General features: G+C 35.2%; 1 protein-coding gene across 4 annotated transcripts in view; it reads left to right on the top strand.

Moving 5' to 3' along the window:
- SREK1 (splicing regulatory glutamic acid and lysine rich protein 1) overlaps window positions 1-12919 on the top strand; it is a 55147-nt gene that overhangs the window by 21733 nt on the left and 20495 nt on the right. For all 4 annotated transcript variants that reach the window (XM_082835761.1, XM_082835760.1, XM_082835762.1 and 1 more), the window contains exons 4-9: window positions 2509-2673; window positions 2818-2996; window positions 4187-4317; window positions 5188-5302; window positions 10603-10722; window positions 11091-11471. In XM_082835761.1, the coding sequence (XP_082691887.1) occupies window positions 2509-2673; window positions 2818-2996; window positions 4187-4317; window positions 5188-5302; window positions 10603-10722; window positions 11091-11471 (1091 nt within the window). The remainder of the gene's footprint in view (window positions 1-2508; window positions 2674-2817; window positions 2997-4186; window positions 4318-5187; window positions 5303-10602; window positions 10723-11090; window positions 11472-12919) is intronic.

Genomic DNA, 12919 nt, shown 5'->3' with positions numbered 1-12919 from the left:
TCAAATAGCCATATGTGATTGGTGATTACCATGTTAAATGACACAAGTGTCGAAGAATGGTACAGTGCGAAGAAGAGAGAGAGAGAGAGAGAGACAGGAAAAGTTTCTAAAAACAGGACTGAATGATCTTTAAATTTGAGAAACAAAGGAGTTGGATTAGATGATTTGGAAAGGCCCATTAGAGATCTATAATTGTATGTCCCAGTGAAGAAATGTGTAGGTCAAAGGGATTGACAGCTGGGAATACTAGGAAAGGCCTGTTTTAAATCCATGCAAAACCGACAAATAATAAGACTCATATTTGTGATTTAGCTTAATTGTATATAATAATTCTCTTGCACAGTAGAAAAAAATTTAAGGTATGACCCTCAATCATCTGTGAATGTTAGACTATCAAAGACATGGGAGGGGAAAAAGGAGTGTGATTAGACGCAACATGTGGAGGGAGGCTAGGCCATTCACCTGTTTTGAACTAAGGTATTTTCTATAACATTATGGTAACTTGAAATGGTGACAGCAAAAAATATAAGATCTGTTAGTAGCAAGATACCACAGATTGTAATAAATACTATGAAGGAAAAAAACCAGAGTGGTGTAGTAGAGAGTAAATGAGGCTCTACGTAAGGTGAGGGAAAGCCTCCTGGAGAGGGTGATTGACCTGGCGGTTGAAGGATTCAGCCAGCAGAAGCTAGGGGAAGAGCTTTCTAGGGCCGAAGGAATGCCAAGTGAGAAACCCTAAAGTGAGAAAAACTTGTGTGTTCCAGGTGCAGAATGGTTGTGAAGGCAGGGTGGCGGGGTCGGGGGGCAGCAGGGTAGTAGGTGTTTTGAGATTGGAGGGATAGATAGGGCACTGATGATGTAGGGCTATTTAGGCCACAGAAGGAAGTTTGAATTTTATTCTAAAGGGTTTTAAGCGGGGGTAAAACTTGATTTGACATGTTTTGAAACGATCACACATGGGTTGCTATGGTAAGCATAAGTGATACTTATTTCATAAACTAGTATTTTCACCTTTAGGAAGTGTTATTACTTAACATTTGTTAAATTTTAGTAGCTTTGCAACAATATAACAGTATATAGTCAGTTAACTTATTTGACTTAAATTGCAAAAGTGGAAATGAAAGTTGCAGTTTTTTTTTTCCTTGAAAAGTCTTGTGAATTCTGCAAAATTTTTCATTTTCAAATTCTGAGATCTATCTTTTCAGTTTAAATTCACATTAAAAATGTGTTTCTTAATGCTTGAACTAAAAACTGATTTTAGTAATGTTATGAAAGATCATTCAAAGGTTTTTATCTTTTTCCTACCGTAGTATAAGTAAGGGTTTAATATTTTAGGTTTCTTTTCTTAGGTAAACTTTGTCCCTGCTTTAATTTTAGTCTGTACATGGTGGTACCCTGGTTTTACCACGTGTTAGCTGAGTATCTTTGGGAAAATTATTTTCTGTAAGACTTTGTCTTTATCTGTGAAATTGGTGTAATAGTAATATCTATCTCTTAGGGCTGTTCTGAGAATTGAGTTAATAACCTAGCAAAAATTAGGTGCTTTGATTATTGTTAAGTATTAGGAATTCACAGTGTTGTTGAATGCCCAAGGTACAGTTGATTCTCATTATTTGTGAATTCTGTATTTGTGAATTCACATACTAGCTAAAATTTATTTGAAATCTCAAAATCGGTACTTGTGGTGCTTTTGTGGTTATTCATCAACACAAATAGAATGAGGAGAAAGTTGAGTTGCTTGATACGTTCATTCCCAGATGAGTTCAAACAGAGCAACGCTCTGCCTTCTTATTTCAGCTCTAATGGTGTAAATAATTTTTTTGTGTGTGGTGTGTCGAGTGTCATGTTTTTTGCATTTTTGTGCTTTATGTTGGTCATTTTGCTCTTTAAATTGGCCCCCAGCATAGTGCTAAAGTTTTGTCTAGTGTTCCTAAGTGTTGGAAGCCTGTGATGTACCTTACAGAGAAAATTCTTATGTAAGATAAGGTTCATTCAGGCATGAGTTGATCATGCTGCTGGTCATGAGTTTAATGTTAATGAATCAATAATATATACTAACTAAGGTATTTTTAAACAGAAGCACACATAAAACAAGGTCATATATTTATCACTTGATGAAAGTGTTATGACCAGAGGCTCATAGGAACCTAGCCCTGCGTTTTTTTCCCTAGGAGCAGCGATTTCAGTATTTAATAATTCAGTCTTCATGGCAAACTTTATTGGACATAAGTACTACAGATAATGAGAATGGACTGTTTGTTTTTAGTGTCAAGTTTAGAAGTAATTAAAATACCCAGATAGTTAAGAAATATGTTGTATTTCTAATTACATTGAAAACTACTGTGACCTTACTCTGAATAATTCAGATATATACCTGGCTTAAATTAGGAGTCCCTAGTCTCTTCCCATTCTTACTGAGTTGATCAATATTCTTCAAGATTAGAGAATGGTAATTTTTGACACTAATAGAAAATATCTGCTCTGTTTTTTTTTTTAATTTTTTTATAGCTGGGTGTTTCCCTTAGCAGTTTGGGAGCTATACCAGCAGCAGCACTAGACCCCAATATTGCAACACTTGGAGAGATACCACAGCCACCACTTATGGGAAATGTGGATCCTTCCAAAATTGATGAAATTAGGAGAACAGTCTATGTTGGCAATTTGAATTCCCAGGTAACTAATATAAGAAGAAATTGAGTGGTGGGACCTCTTATTCCTTTCCCTTTATTAAAAATCGTATCAATTGATAAAGTAGTATTTACCTGAATTTTTTTAAAGAAGAATATACTTTATTAAAGTGTTACTTTGTTTCTTCAGACAACAACAGCTGATCAGCTACTTGAATTTTTTAAACAAGTTGGAGAAGTGAAGTTTGTGCGGATGGCAGGTGATGAGACTCAGCCAACTCGGTTTGCTTTTGTGGAATTTGCAGACCAAAATTCTGTACCAAGGGCCCTTGCTTTTAATGGAGTTATGTTTGGAGACAGGCCACTGAAGTAAGAAACACTAAACAAAGAAATTTTAATGATTTTGAAAAAATTTTGTGGTTTTGATGTAATGCAGTTTTTTTTTTCTTTTTAATAGTAATTGGCAATTTGTGGAAAGGAAGACTTTGTGTTAAGTATAAATGAAACACATGAGATATTTACCATTTTAGCCTTTAAATTAAAGTTACATTTGAAGACATCTTATTTTCTATTTCATAAGGTCTAATTTAAAGTTAACATTTTTATACCGTACATATTGATTGTAGGTCTTTTTCCATAAGCTTTAACAAGTTAGGTTGGTTTTGCATTATTACACTAGACTAATGGGCAGTTTAACATATGGGTAGAACTTACAGTAATATAGTAATAAGAATTTTGGTAAATCCAAAATTTCAGGAAGAATGTACCCAGAAATGTTTTAAATTATACATTTTAAGGTTTGCTCACGTCCTTGTTTGCAAAATGAAAAGTTGATGTAGCCTTTCAGGTACTCAAGACCAGAAATTCTATTTCATGCACATTATCGAGGCACCAATTTTATCTGAATTCTGTAGATAATTGCCTTAATTATATAGTTTGATCAGGAGTCTGCTATTAAAGGATAAGAAACTGTTCTTAGTGAATGCTGTGTTTTCACCATGGTAAAGGGAGACACACCAAATTCATTTATGTGCATCAGAGAAACCACTGTTACCCATAAAGGAAGAGTTTTATCAGATTCCTCCCATATTTGAAACTGTATGACGAGGCCATGGTCCAGGGTGGATTAAAATGGTGCACATGATATATAGGTTCCCTTTCATCCTCCCAGGGTGCAGAGGTTATCAACAAAATTTTATAATCTTAGAAGTGATTCATTTTAATATTGGTGTCACCATTTTAATTTATTATAACTCTAAGCTGTGAGGAGAAGCGGTTGTCCTGGCCTATTTAGGTTGTTAAAGAAGTTAGTTAGGGTTCAGTTTTTCTTTTTTTCCCTTGCTTTTTGCCTTTGTTAGCAAGAGATGATGGCAGATGGGAATGAGATAAATCATGGTTTTGAGGTTGGTTTTGGTTATTCTGTATTTAGCTATATTATTCTAAATGTGCTTTTGAGATGTCCTCAGATTTGTAAATATCTGTATCATATAAACAATTAGTTGTTTCATGTTTTGTAAAATATGGTGTGTATTTGTGATATGCTAATATTTTTAATTTAGAATAAATCACTCCAACAATGCAATAGTAAAACCCCCTGAGATGACACCTCAGGCTGCAGCTAAGGAGTTAGAAGAAGTAATGAAGCGAGTGCGAGAGGCTCAGTCCTTTATCTCAGCAGCTATCGAACCAGGTAAGGCCATAGCGTTGTTACATAGGTCATAGTTGAAGATCATAGAATCTTAGAACTGGAAGGAATTTAGAAATTATCTGTTCAGTCCCTTCATTTTACAAACAAGAAGACTGAAACTCAAGAAAGAGTAAGTGACTTAACTAGTGTTAAAGGTTGAAGAACTATTTAGCACAAATATCTTTTTCCATGATACTGAATTGAGGTACATTAGCTTGAGTTAATCACTTCTTTATATTTTAATAGCAAAATCAGTACGCAGAACTGATTTGCTTAAAGCAAAGTGTAAATATTATTGTGAGGCTAAAGACAAGAATAAATATATTTTAAATGTTATGATTAAGCAGATTCACTTTTCCTTCAAAGTTTTAATTTTAAAAATAGAAAAGAGCCCATGAGTTAGGAAAACTACAGAGTCTGTTTTAGCATGGTAAAGGAACACCCTTTCAAACTTTTGTGTTGCTAACTAAAATTAGAAATCCAACCTAAAAATGTCTAGATGGTTTTTTACATTTGAGCAAATTTTCTAAATTAGAATTTAAGCTTCAATTCTAGGAAAATAAATGGAAAAAGGATTTAAAATCACTGTCAGGAATTACAGACATGTTATAATCGTACATTATGGCAGCAACAAAATACTACGAACAGCTGTTTATAATCATCTGGTTTATATGTACTGCTGCAGGGTGGCTGCACTCAACGAGTTTATGCAATGACTTTCTTGGATGTTTCTGAAGGATAATTGCACAGGAGGAGGATGTACAGAGAGTAGGCCCCTTGCACTATATGTGGTACATTCCACTTGTGCCTGATTATTAACTGGGATCTTTAATTGTTCTGAGCTTACACTGCAAAGTGGTTTTTTCCTCCCAGAGTCTGGAAAGAACAATGAAAGAAAAGGCGGTCGATCTCGTTCCCACACTCGTTCAAAATCCAGGTCTAGCTCAAAATCCCGTTCTAGAAGGAAAAGATCACAGTCAAAACACAGGTGAGAATTTCTACTGTCATATTTAAATTTTTTCTGTTTTGTATTTACAGTGGTTAAGATTTTCTGAGTTTTTGTCCAAGTATCAGAGTGTAGAAATTTCACTGGTGTTCACCAGGGAGTATGGTTACCATTAGATATTGCTTTAATTGTAATGCTAAAGAATGAAGTTTTATGTAATTAATATATAATTTCAACTAATTTTTAGTTTTAGAAGTTGGTTTTCTATCTTAAGATGTTCTATTCTTGATTTTTCTAAGAGTAAACTAGTCTCTATACAGAACTGGCAGAAATTTTTCATTCTTCATAAAGGGAACATCTGATGCTGAAAATATTGCTGAAGTTGTTGCAGCTTTTTTGTTTTTTTCTTCCCCCACTTTCCTCAAGGTCTGGGGCGCACCACCCCAGATCTTAATTTCAAGTAGTTACCCTTCTCCAATACTGTGCGTCAAGTGGGGTACTTTAAGTCTTTGTACTCTTGGTGATAAGAGCCTCTTCCACCCACTTTGGGACCTGAAACATAGGAGTAACTTGCAGCTTTAATTGCAACTGTTGTGCTTAAGCTCTATTTCTGTTTTGTTTATCTTATTTTTGAGCGTGGCTTTGTCATTTTGAAGTTCTTTTAAAATCTTTTGTGTTTGGTGCAAAGGGGATCTCAAGATATAAACTTGCAACACCATCTTGATTGGAAGTAACCTAAGAGTCATGTCTAAAATAAGTTTTATTGTCTTCTTTAAGATGTGGAGGGGGCTGTTACTGCAATGTGAACATGTATGCAGTGGATCCTAATTGCATGTTACATGTGCATACATACGCGTACTCTCTAAAGAGAAGAGGCAGAGAAAAGTGTGTGTGCATGTGAGTGTGCATGTTTGTTGGGAGTATTAGAGAAGGAGGAGGATTTGAGGGGAGGGAAAAAAGGAACCAGTATGCCCTATGTTGAACCTCACTAGCAAGCTCAGTTTTGTCTTGATTTTCTGTGCTAATCAAGGAGATTGAGGTAATGAGATAGGAAAATACGATCTTCTTTTTTTTAATTTATTTTTTATTGAAGTATACTTGAATTACAATGTTGTACAGCAGAGTGACTCAGTTATACATATATGTATGTTCTTTTTCATATTCTTTTCCATTATGGTTTATCACAGGATACTGAATGTAGTTCCCTGTGCTATACAGTAGGACCTTGTTGTTTATCCATTCTATGCATACCAGTTTGCATCTGCTAATCCCAAACTCTCACGTCTCCCCTCTCCCATCCCCCTCCCCCTTGGCAACCAGCAGTCTATTCTCTATGTCCCTGATTTTGTTTCTGTTTCATAGATAGGTTCATTTGTATCATATTTTAGATTCCACATGTGATATCATATGGTATTCGTCATCTCTTTCTGACTGACTTCACTTAGTATGATAATCCCTAGTTGCAGATATTCTTAATTAGACTCTAGCAAACTATACTTCAGCTCTCTACTTGTGTATACGTCTCTACTATTACTTGCAGAATTCCTTTTGGAATATGGTTTTAATCTCTCTCTCTATCCAAGGCCTTACAGTAAGGCAAATTCATGTCCAAGAGAAGGAAGTTGTTTCATGTACGAGGAATAAGACAGTGTAGCAAAGCCAGAACTGGAGAAGGAAAGTGGTGTAGAATCAGTGGTACTAGATTATGGATATTTCTATAGGTCAACAGGGTGGTGAAGGTAAAGGAGATCAAGAAAATACAGAATTGAGCTGAAGAATAATAACTTTTCTGAGGAAGAAAAAGAGCAATGACTTAAATCTTACTTTGTGTTATAAGAGCCATGCTCCAAATCTAATACCTTAGTGGTTTTCTAAGGCAGAAAAAAAGCAAAATTTGATTATTAACATTTTTTCCTTGATAATTTCTGTGACGCTTTCTCTGTTGGGACAAATAATTTAACTAAGGTTTTTACTCTTATCGTTTTCAGTATATTGGGATATTTTCCCTTTCCAAGGGTTAGTGGAGGAAGGGTTATTCTGTCTAAAATGAAATTTGTTAATTATTCTTATTCATGGGACTGATTTCATGGAGGTCTATCTAATTATGTAGCATTAGAAATTAATTGTTCTTGGCTGGCACGCACACCCAAACACGCCCATACACACAGGCACACCTCGTTTTATTTTACTCTGCTTTATTGTGCTTCACAGATACTGTGGTTTTTTAACAAATTGAAAGTTTGTGGCAGCCCTGCATTGTCAGATGACAATTAGCATTTTTTAGCAATAAAGTATTTTTAATTAAGGTGTGTACATTTTTTTAAGACATAATGCTGTTGCACACTTAATACACTAGAGTATAGAGTAAATATAAATTGTATATGCATTGGGAAGCCAAAAAATTCCTGACTCGCTTTATCGTGATACTCCCTTTTTTGCGGTGGTCTGGAACCAAACCCACAATAACTCTGAGGTATGCCTGTATGTCTTTTTTGTCAGCATATACTGTTTTTATACATGTTGTATATAAACACAAGAAGCCTTTACTAAGGTCATAAAGAAATAAAAAAGAGGATGAGTTTTGTTGAAAAGAAAAGAAATTCCTCACCGAAAAACATTTGACTTATGGAACTCCCTCCCCCTCTCCACCGGTAGGGGATGGCAAGCATTTCTCGGTTTCCCCTCTTCTAGTGGGATTGGATACCCTCAGCTCTGGCTCTGACCCACTAGACCTAGCAGGAGTGTGGGTTGCAGGAGCCCTTGTTCTTGAAGCCCCACCTTCTTAGTGTTCTGATACTTCTAGAACTTTCCCCTGACTCTTTCCCTGTTCCTTCTTCTTTCTGTAGGAGGGAGGAAATAGTTATTTGTTACTATGACCTTGGCTAGAACTGGGAAGATGTGTTTCCACTCTGTCCAAATTTTTATATGTGTTTTTTTCATAGGGACAGTGTTAGAAAAGGTGGGTAGTAGTACTCTATTATATTTTAAAGTTAAGTAACCTTTACAGACCAGCATAGGAACTATAAGACATTTTATAATATTTTAATGGGAAACAACTGACTTACAAATGAACTTTGATGCAACATAATGGTAAGTTGCTCTTTATTTACAATTTAACTTATAAATGCAATTTTGTACATCATGTTAAAATGACAGCTGCTAGTGATAGCTCAAATCTTTATCTTTGGTTGGATTAGATTTGCTCTTGACTTGAAGCTTTTAGCTTTCCAAATAGAAAACTTGTAGGCAACTAGTGGGTGAGACAGACATGAAATATTTAATGTCAAAATTGAAATACAATAATTACTCTTGAGTAGTGACTTTCAAACTCTGAGGACCCACAGGATAAGGTGGGAATCCAAGTGGTCAGTGCTTTTTTATTATTAACTTTTATTTGTTATGGCTATGGTTAATTTTCTTAAAGGAGTTTATTTAATTAAGATTGGAAAGTGCTATTTGAAGCAAACAAAATTATTATTTATTGTTTTTAGCAAGGTTAACTAGAATAGAAATCTTAAGACTTATTAAGTACATAGAAGCAAAGGCCCTTTAAAACATTATTACCCTCATGTGGATGTCTGTAAATGGACTAAAAATGTTATAAATTTTTAAGTTTTCCTCTGATAGCTACTACTTGACCCTTGTGTCTCTTAGGTTATTAGTGATAAAGGTTTCAACAAACTACGAATTATCTTCGTATATTAAAAATGAGGTATGAAGATAAGTGTATAATAGATGAGTGGTTCAGTTGAAAATTAGCTGTTGGAAAACAAATTTTGACTAACTGAAAAATGTGTTTTACGAACAAGAGCATTACTTAATTGAGGATTGTCTGGAGACTTCTGGTTTCACGGCATAGCACAAGCATTTAACTATATGTATTTCTTTTATAGATATTTGTTTTAACTTAATTCATGAAGATATAACTATCAAGATGAGTTTTAATTATATAAGGCATACTTGTAGATGTTCATTTGACCCCTTGGAATAAATAGAGATATAATTTAAAGTTTTCATTTATGTTAATTGTTAATAATGATGATGATGCAGATATTGAGATAGGATTTTTTTTTTTTTTTTTTTTTTGCGGTATGCGGGCCTCTCACTGCTGTGGACTCTCCCACCGCAGAGCACAGGCTCTGGACGCACAGGCCCAGCGGCCATGGCTCACGGGCCCAACCGCTCCGTGGCATGTGGGATCCTCCCAGACCGGGGCACGAACCTGCGTCCCCTGCATCGGCAGGCGGACTCTCAACCACTGTGCCACCAGGGAAGCCCTGAGATAGGATTTTTAATCATTTACTCTGCACTCAAAACTGTTAGGCAGTTTTCCATATATCATCTGTTTTAATTCTCATGACAGTTCTAGGAGGTATAGGTATGATTCTTACTCCACTTTTTAGATGAAGAAACTCAGGCTCAGAGAGGTTGAGTGATTAGCCAGAGTTCTCACAGCTATTGTGTGGCAGAACTGAGTGTCAGGGCCAGATTGTTTAACTGCGAAGCCGGTGAGTCTCATCACTTTGTTGTTTAAGTTGTATGCCTTCAATTTGGTTACATTTAAATAAATAGTTCCTAGGATACCTCATTATGAAAAATGTCACATTATATAAGCTATTATTTCAGTTGGGAAAGGAGCCTAGAGAATTTCAGAATTTAAAAAAACAGTTATTTTTCCTCCAAGAATGCCAGTAATAAAGGTTTCTTTTAACAGCTTTGTTTAGGTAATAAAATCAAGGCTTTGCAAATTCAACATTTGATTATATTTAGCTTTAACTCACGAGTAAGATGTTTGGTTTCCTGTCACACTAGCACCATCATTAGTACTGTGCTTCCCTATGCATTCTTCTTAGTATGTGTTATGACAAATAGCACACAGTCATTTATAGAAACCATTGAACCATATAACCACTACTCCCTGTCAAAGATAAGTTATAGCCACAAGCAGTAATATTACATTCAAGTCAAGAGTTAAAGACAATTTTTGGTATGAAAATTTGGACCATGGGAGAAGTTGTCTGTTCTAATTGAGCCATGCAATATTTAGCAAAAGAAAGCCACACCTGAAACTGTCAACTTAGGTCTGACATAGGAAATAGCTTAAATTCTTTTTCTGTTTCTGTCTTTGTGTTCTGGACAATGAAATGTCTGGTGAAGTTTTCAATAAATAAATTTATGTCAGGTAATCTAATTTTGAAGCATTATGTAATAGAGAATTTAAAAATATTGATAAATACTGTCAGGATTGGTTTTAAAATTTTCTTATGTGAAAGATCTTAAATATTTATAAATTGAAATTCTAAGAATAAGTTTTGATATTCTAACAATTTGTTTTTCTTTAGGAGCAGATCCCATAATAGATCACGTTCAAGACAAAAAGATAGACGTAGATCTAAGAGCCCTCATAAAAAACGCTCTAAATCAAGGGAGAGGCGGAAGTCAAGGAGTCGTTCGCGTTCACGGTGAGTTTTTTGGAAATTAAGGGTAGTTTTCTCATGACCTCATATGTTAAAAATCTGTTGTTTAAATTTTTAATGAAAGAAATTAAACTTTTTTCTGATTGTTTCAGTAATGAGTTAATATCGATTGTCATTGATTTGAATCTGATGGTTAGTATGACTCATGTGATTTCCAGACTCAATTCAGCCTGATAATTGTTTCATTTAGCAGCTTCATGTACACATAAATTATTTAGAAATTTATATGTAATGTCTTACAGCTATTATACATTGTTTTGTGTTGATAATTGTTGAGGAAAGAGAATGAGGTCCTTGTTGGGGAGTAGAATTATTTTAGTTGTGAATTTATTTATTTACTTTTGTTTTTAAAGGGACAAAAGAAAAGACAACCGAGAAAAAATCAAGGAAAAGGAAAGAGTGAAAGAAAAAGATAGAGAAAAGGAAAGGGAAAAAGAGAGAGACAGGGAAAAGGAACGTGAAAAAGAAAAGGAACGGGGTAAAAACAAAGATAAAGACCGGGATAAAGAACGGGAAAAGGACCGAGATAAAGACAAGGAGAAGGACAGAGAGAGAGAGCGGGAAAAAGAGCATGAAAAGGAACGAGACAAAGAGAAGGAGAAGGAACAGGACAAAGAAAAGGAACGAGAAAAGGACAGATCCAAAGAGATAGATGAGAAAAGAAAGAAGGATAAAAAGTCCAGAACACCACCCAGAAGTTACAATGCATCAAGAAGATCTCGTAGTTCCAGCAGGTTTGATAATGCTTAAAGTTTTTACCAAAGGGCTTACTGATGACAAATGAAAACATAAATTTTAACTGGGGGGAAAAGATAATTGTGCACAAGTAGAATCAGTACAATAGTATCAGAACATTTCCCTCTGATAGCAGAGTAAACATTTCTCTAGCAGAGGGATTGCTACAGTATTGAATCTATGAGGAGGAAGAGAGAATATTGGCCAGAATTACTTGAAAAGTTAACTGTCCTTTGTAATCCACTATTTTAACCTGGCAGTGGTGTCAGTGGCTGCTGTTGCTGCTGCTTATTATTTTCTTGGAGGGTGGGATCGCAGGGGCAAGTTTTTTGTTTTTGTTATGTAGAGAAATTGACTTCTTAGGCGTCTATATTTCTTTGGAATGATGTGGTAAATTTTAATATATAAAATTATTTCTAAAGTTACAGTATTAGTTCTTTTCGTCATCTAAGTTCATTTTTACTCCTCTACTTTGTTGAATACATGACGTTTAAATTTTGGTTTTCATTTATTAATTTGTTGTTAAGGATTTGCTTTTTTCTTAGGACTGTTTATTAATAGGTACACTGCCACCAGGTGGCAGCAGGTTGCCATAGTAACATCAGCAAAATGAGGACCTTCCTTAATTCAAGATTATCTCAATCTACATCCATTGCTCCAGATGATATTGTGACTATAAATAAATGGAAGTTCCTAAGTTGTGTTAAACTATATCTTAAAAATACTTCAAAAATATATTTTTGCAAGTTTTAAAGATATTTTAAAATGTTTTTTCATAGAACATAATTTCTGAGACAATGGACTATATATTTCCTAAATTTTTTAACTTTGTGTTTTAACAGCTTATTCTTAATACTAGTCTTTGGCTAGTTAATAGAAGATAATTGCAAGCATTTATTGAATGCTTTACCATATGCCAGGTTTTATGTCTCAGAGTTTTTCATGACTGATCTTATTTAATCTTCACAGTAAGCCTGTGAGAAGACTGTTATCATGGTTTTAAAACATGAGGAAACCAAACCAGAGGAAATTTTCCATCTGCTCTGCACTTTAGTTAGAAGTATAGTAGTATAGTAGCTCTTCTCTCTTTAGAGATTGTTTAATTGAGGACTTTAACCATTACTTGGTACTGGCTTTTAAAAAACGCGTCAGAAGGGGCTTCCCTAGTGGCGCAGTGGTTGAGAGTCCACCTGCCGACGCAGGGGACGCCGGTTTGTGCCCCGGTCCAGGAAGATCCCACATGCCGCAGAGCGGCTGGGCCCGTGAGCCATGGCTGCTGAGCCTGTGCGTCCGGAGCCTGTGCTCCGCAACGGGAGAGGCCACAACAGTGAGAGGCCCGCGTACCGCAAAAAAAAAAAAAAAAAAAAAAAGTGCGTCAGAAGTATATAGTTGAAAGCAACAGTATATGTTAAAATGTGACTTCAAATCAGTAGGTCATTGCCATATT

The sequence above is a fragment of the Leucopleurus acutus genome, assembly GCF_964270905.1.
Source record: "Leucopleurus acutus genome assembly, chromosome: 3".
NCBI classification, from domain to species: Eukaryota; Metazoa; Chordata; class Mammalia; order Artiodactyla; family Delphinidae; genus Leucopleurus; species Leucopleurus acutus.
This window is presented reverse-complemented; position numbering and strand designations above follow the sequence as displayed.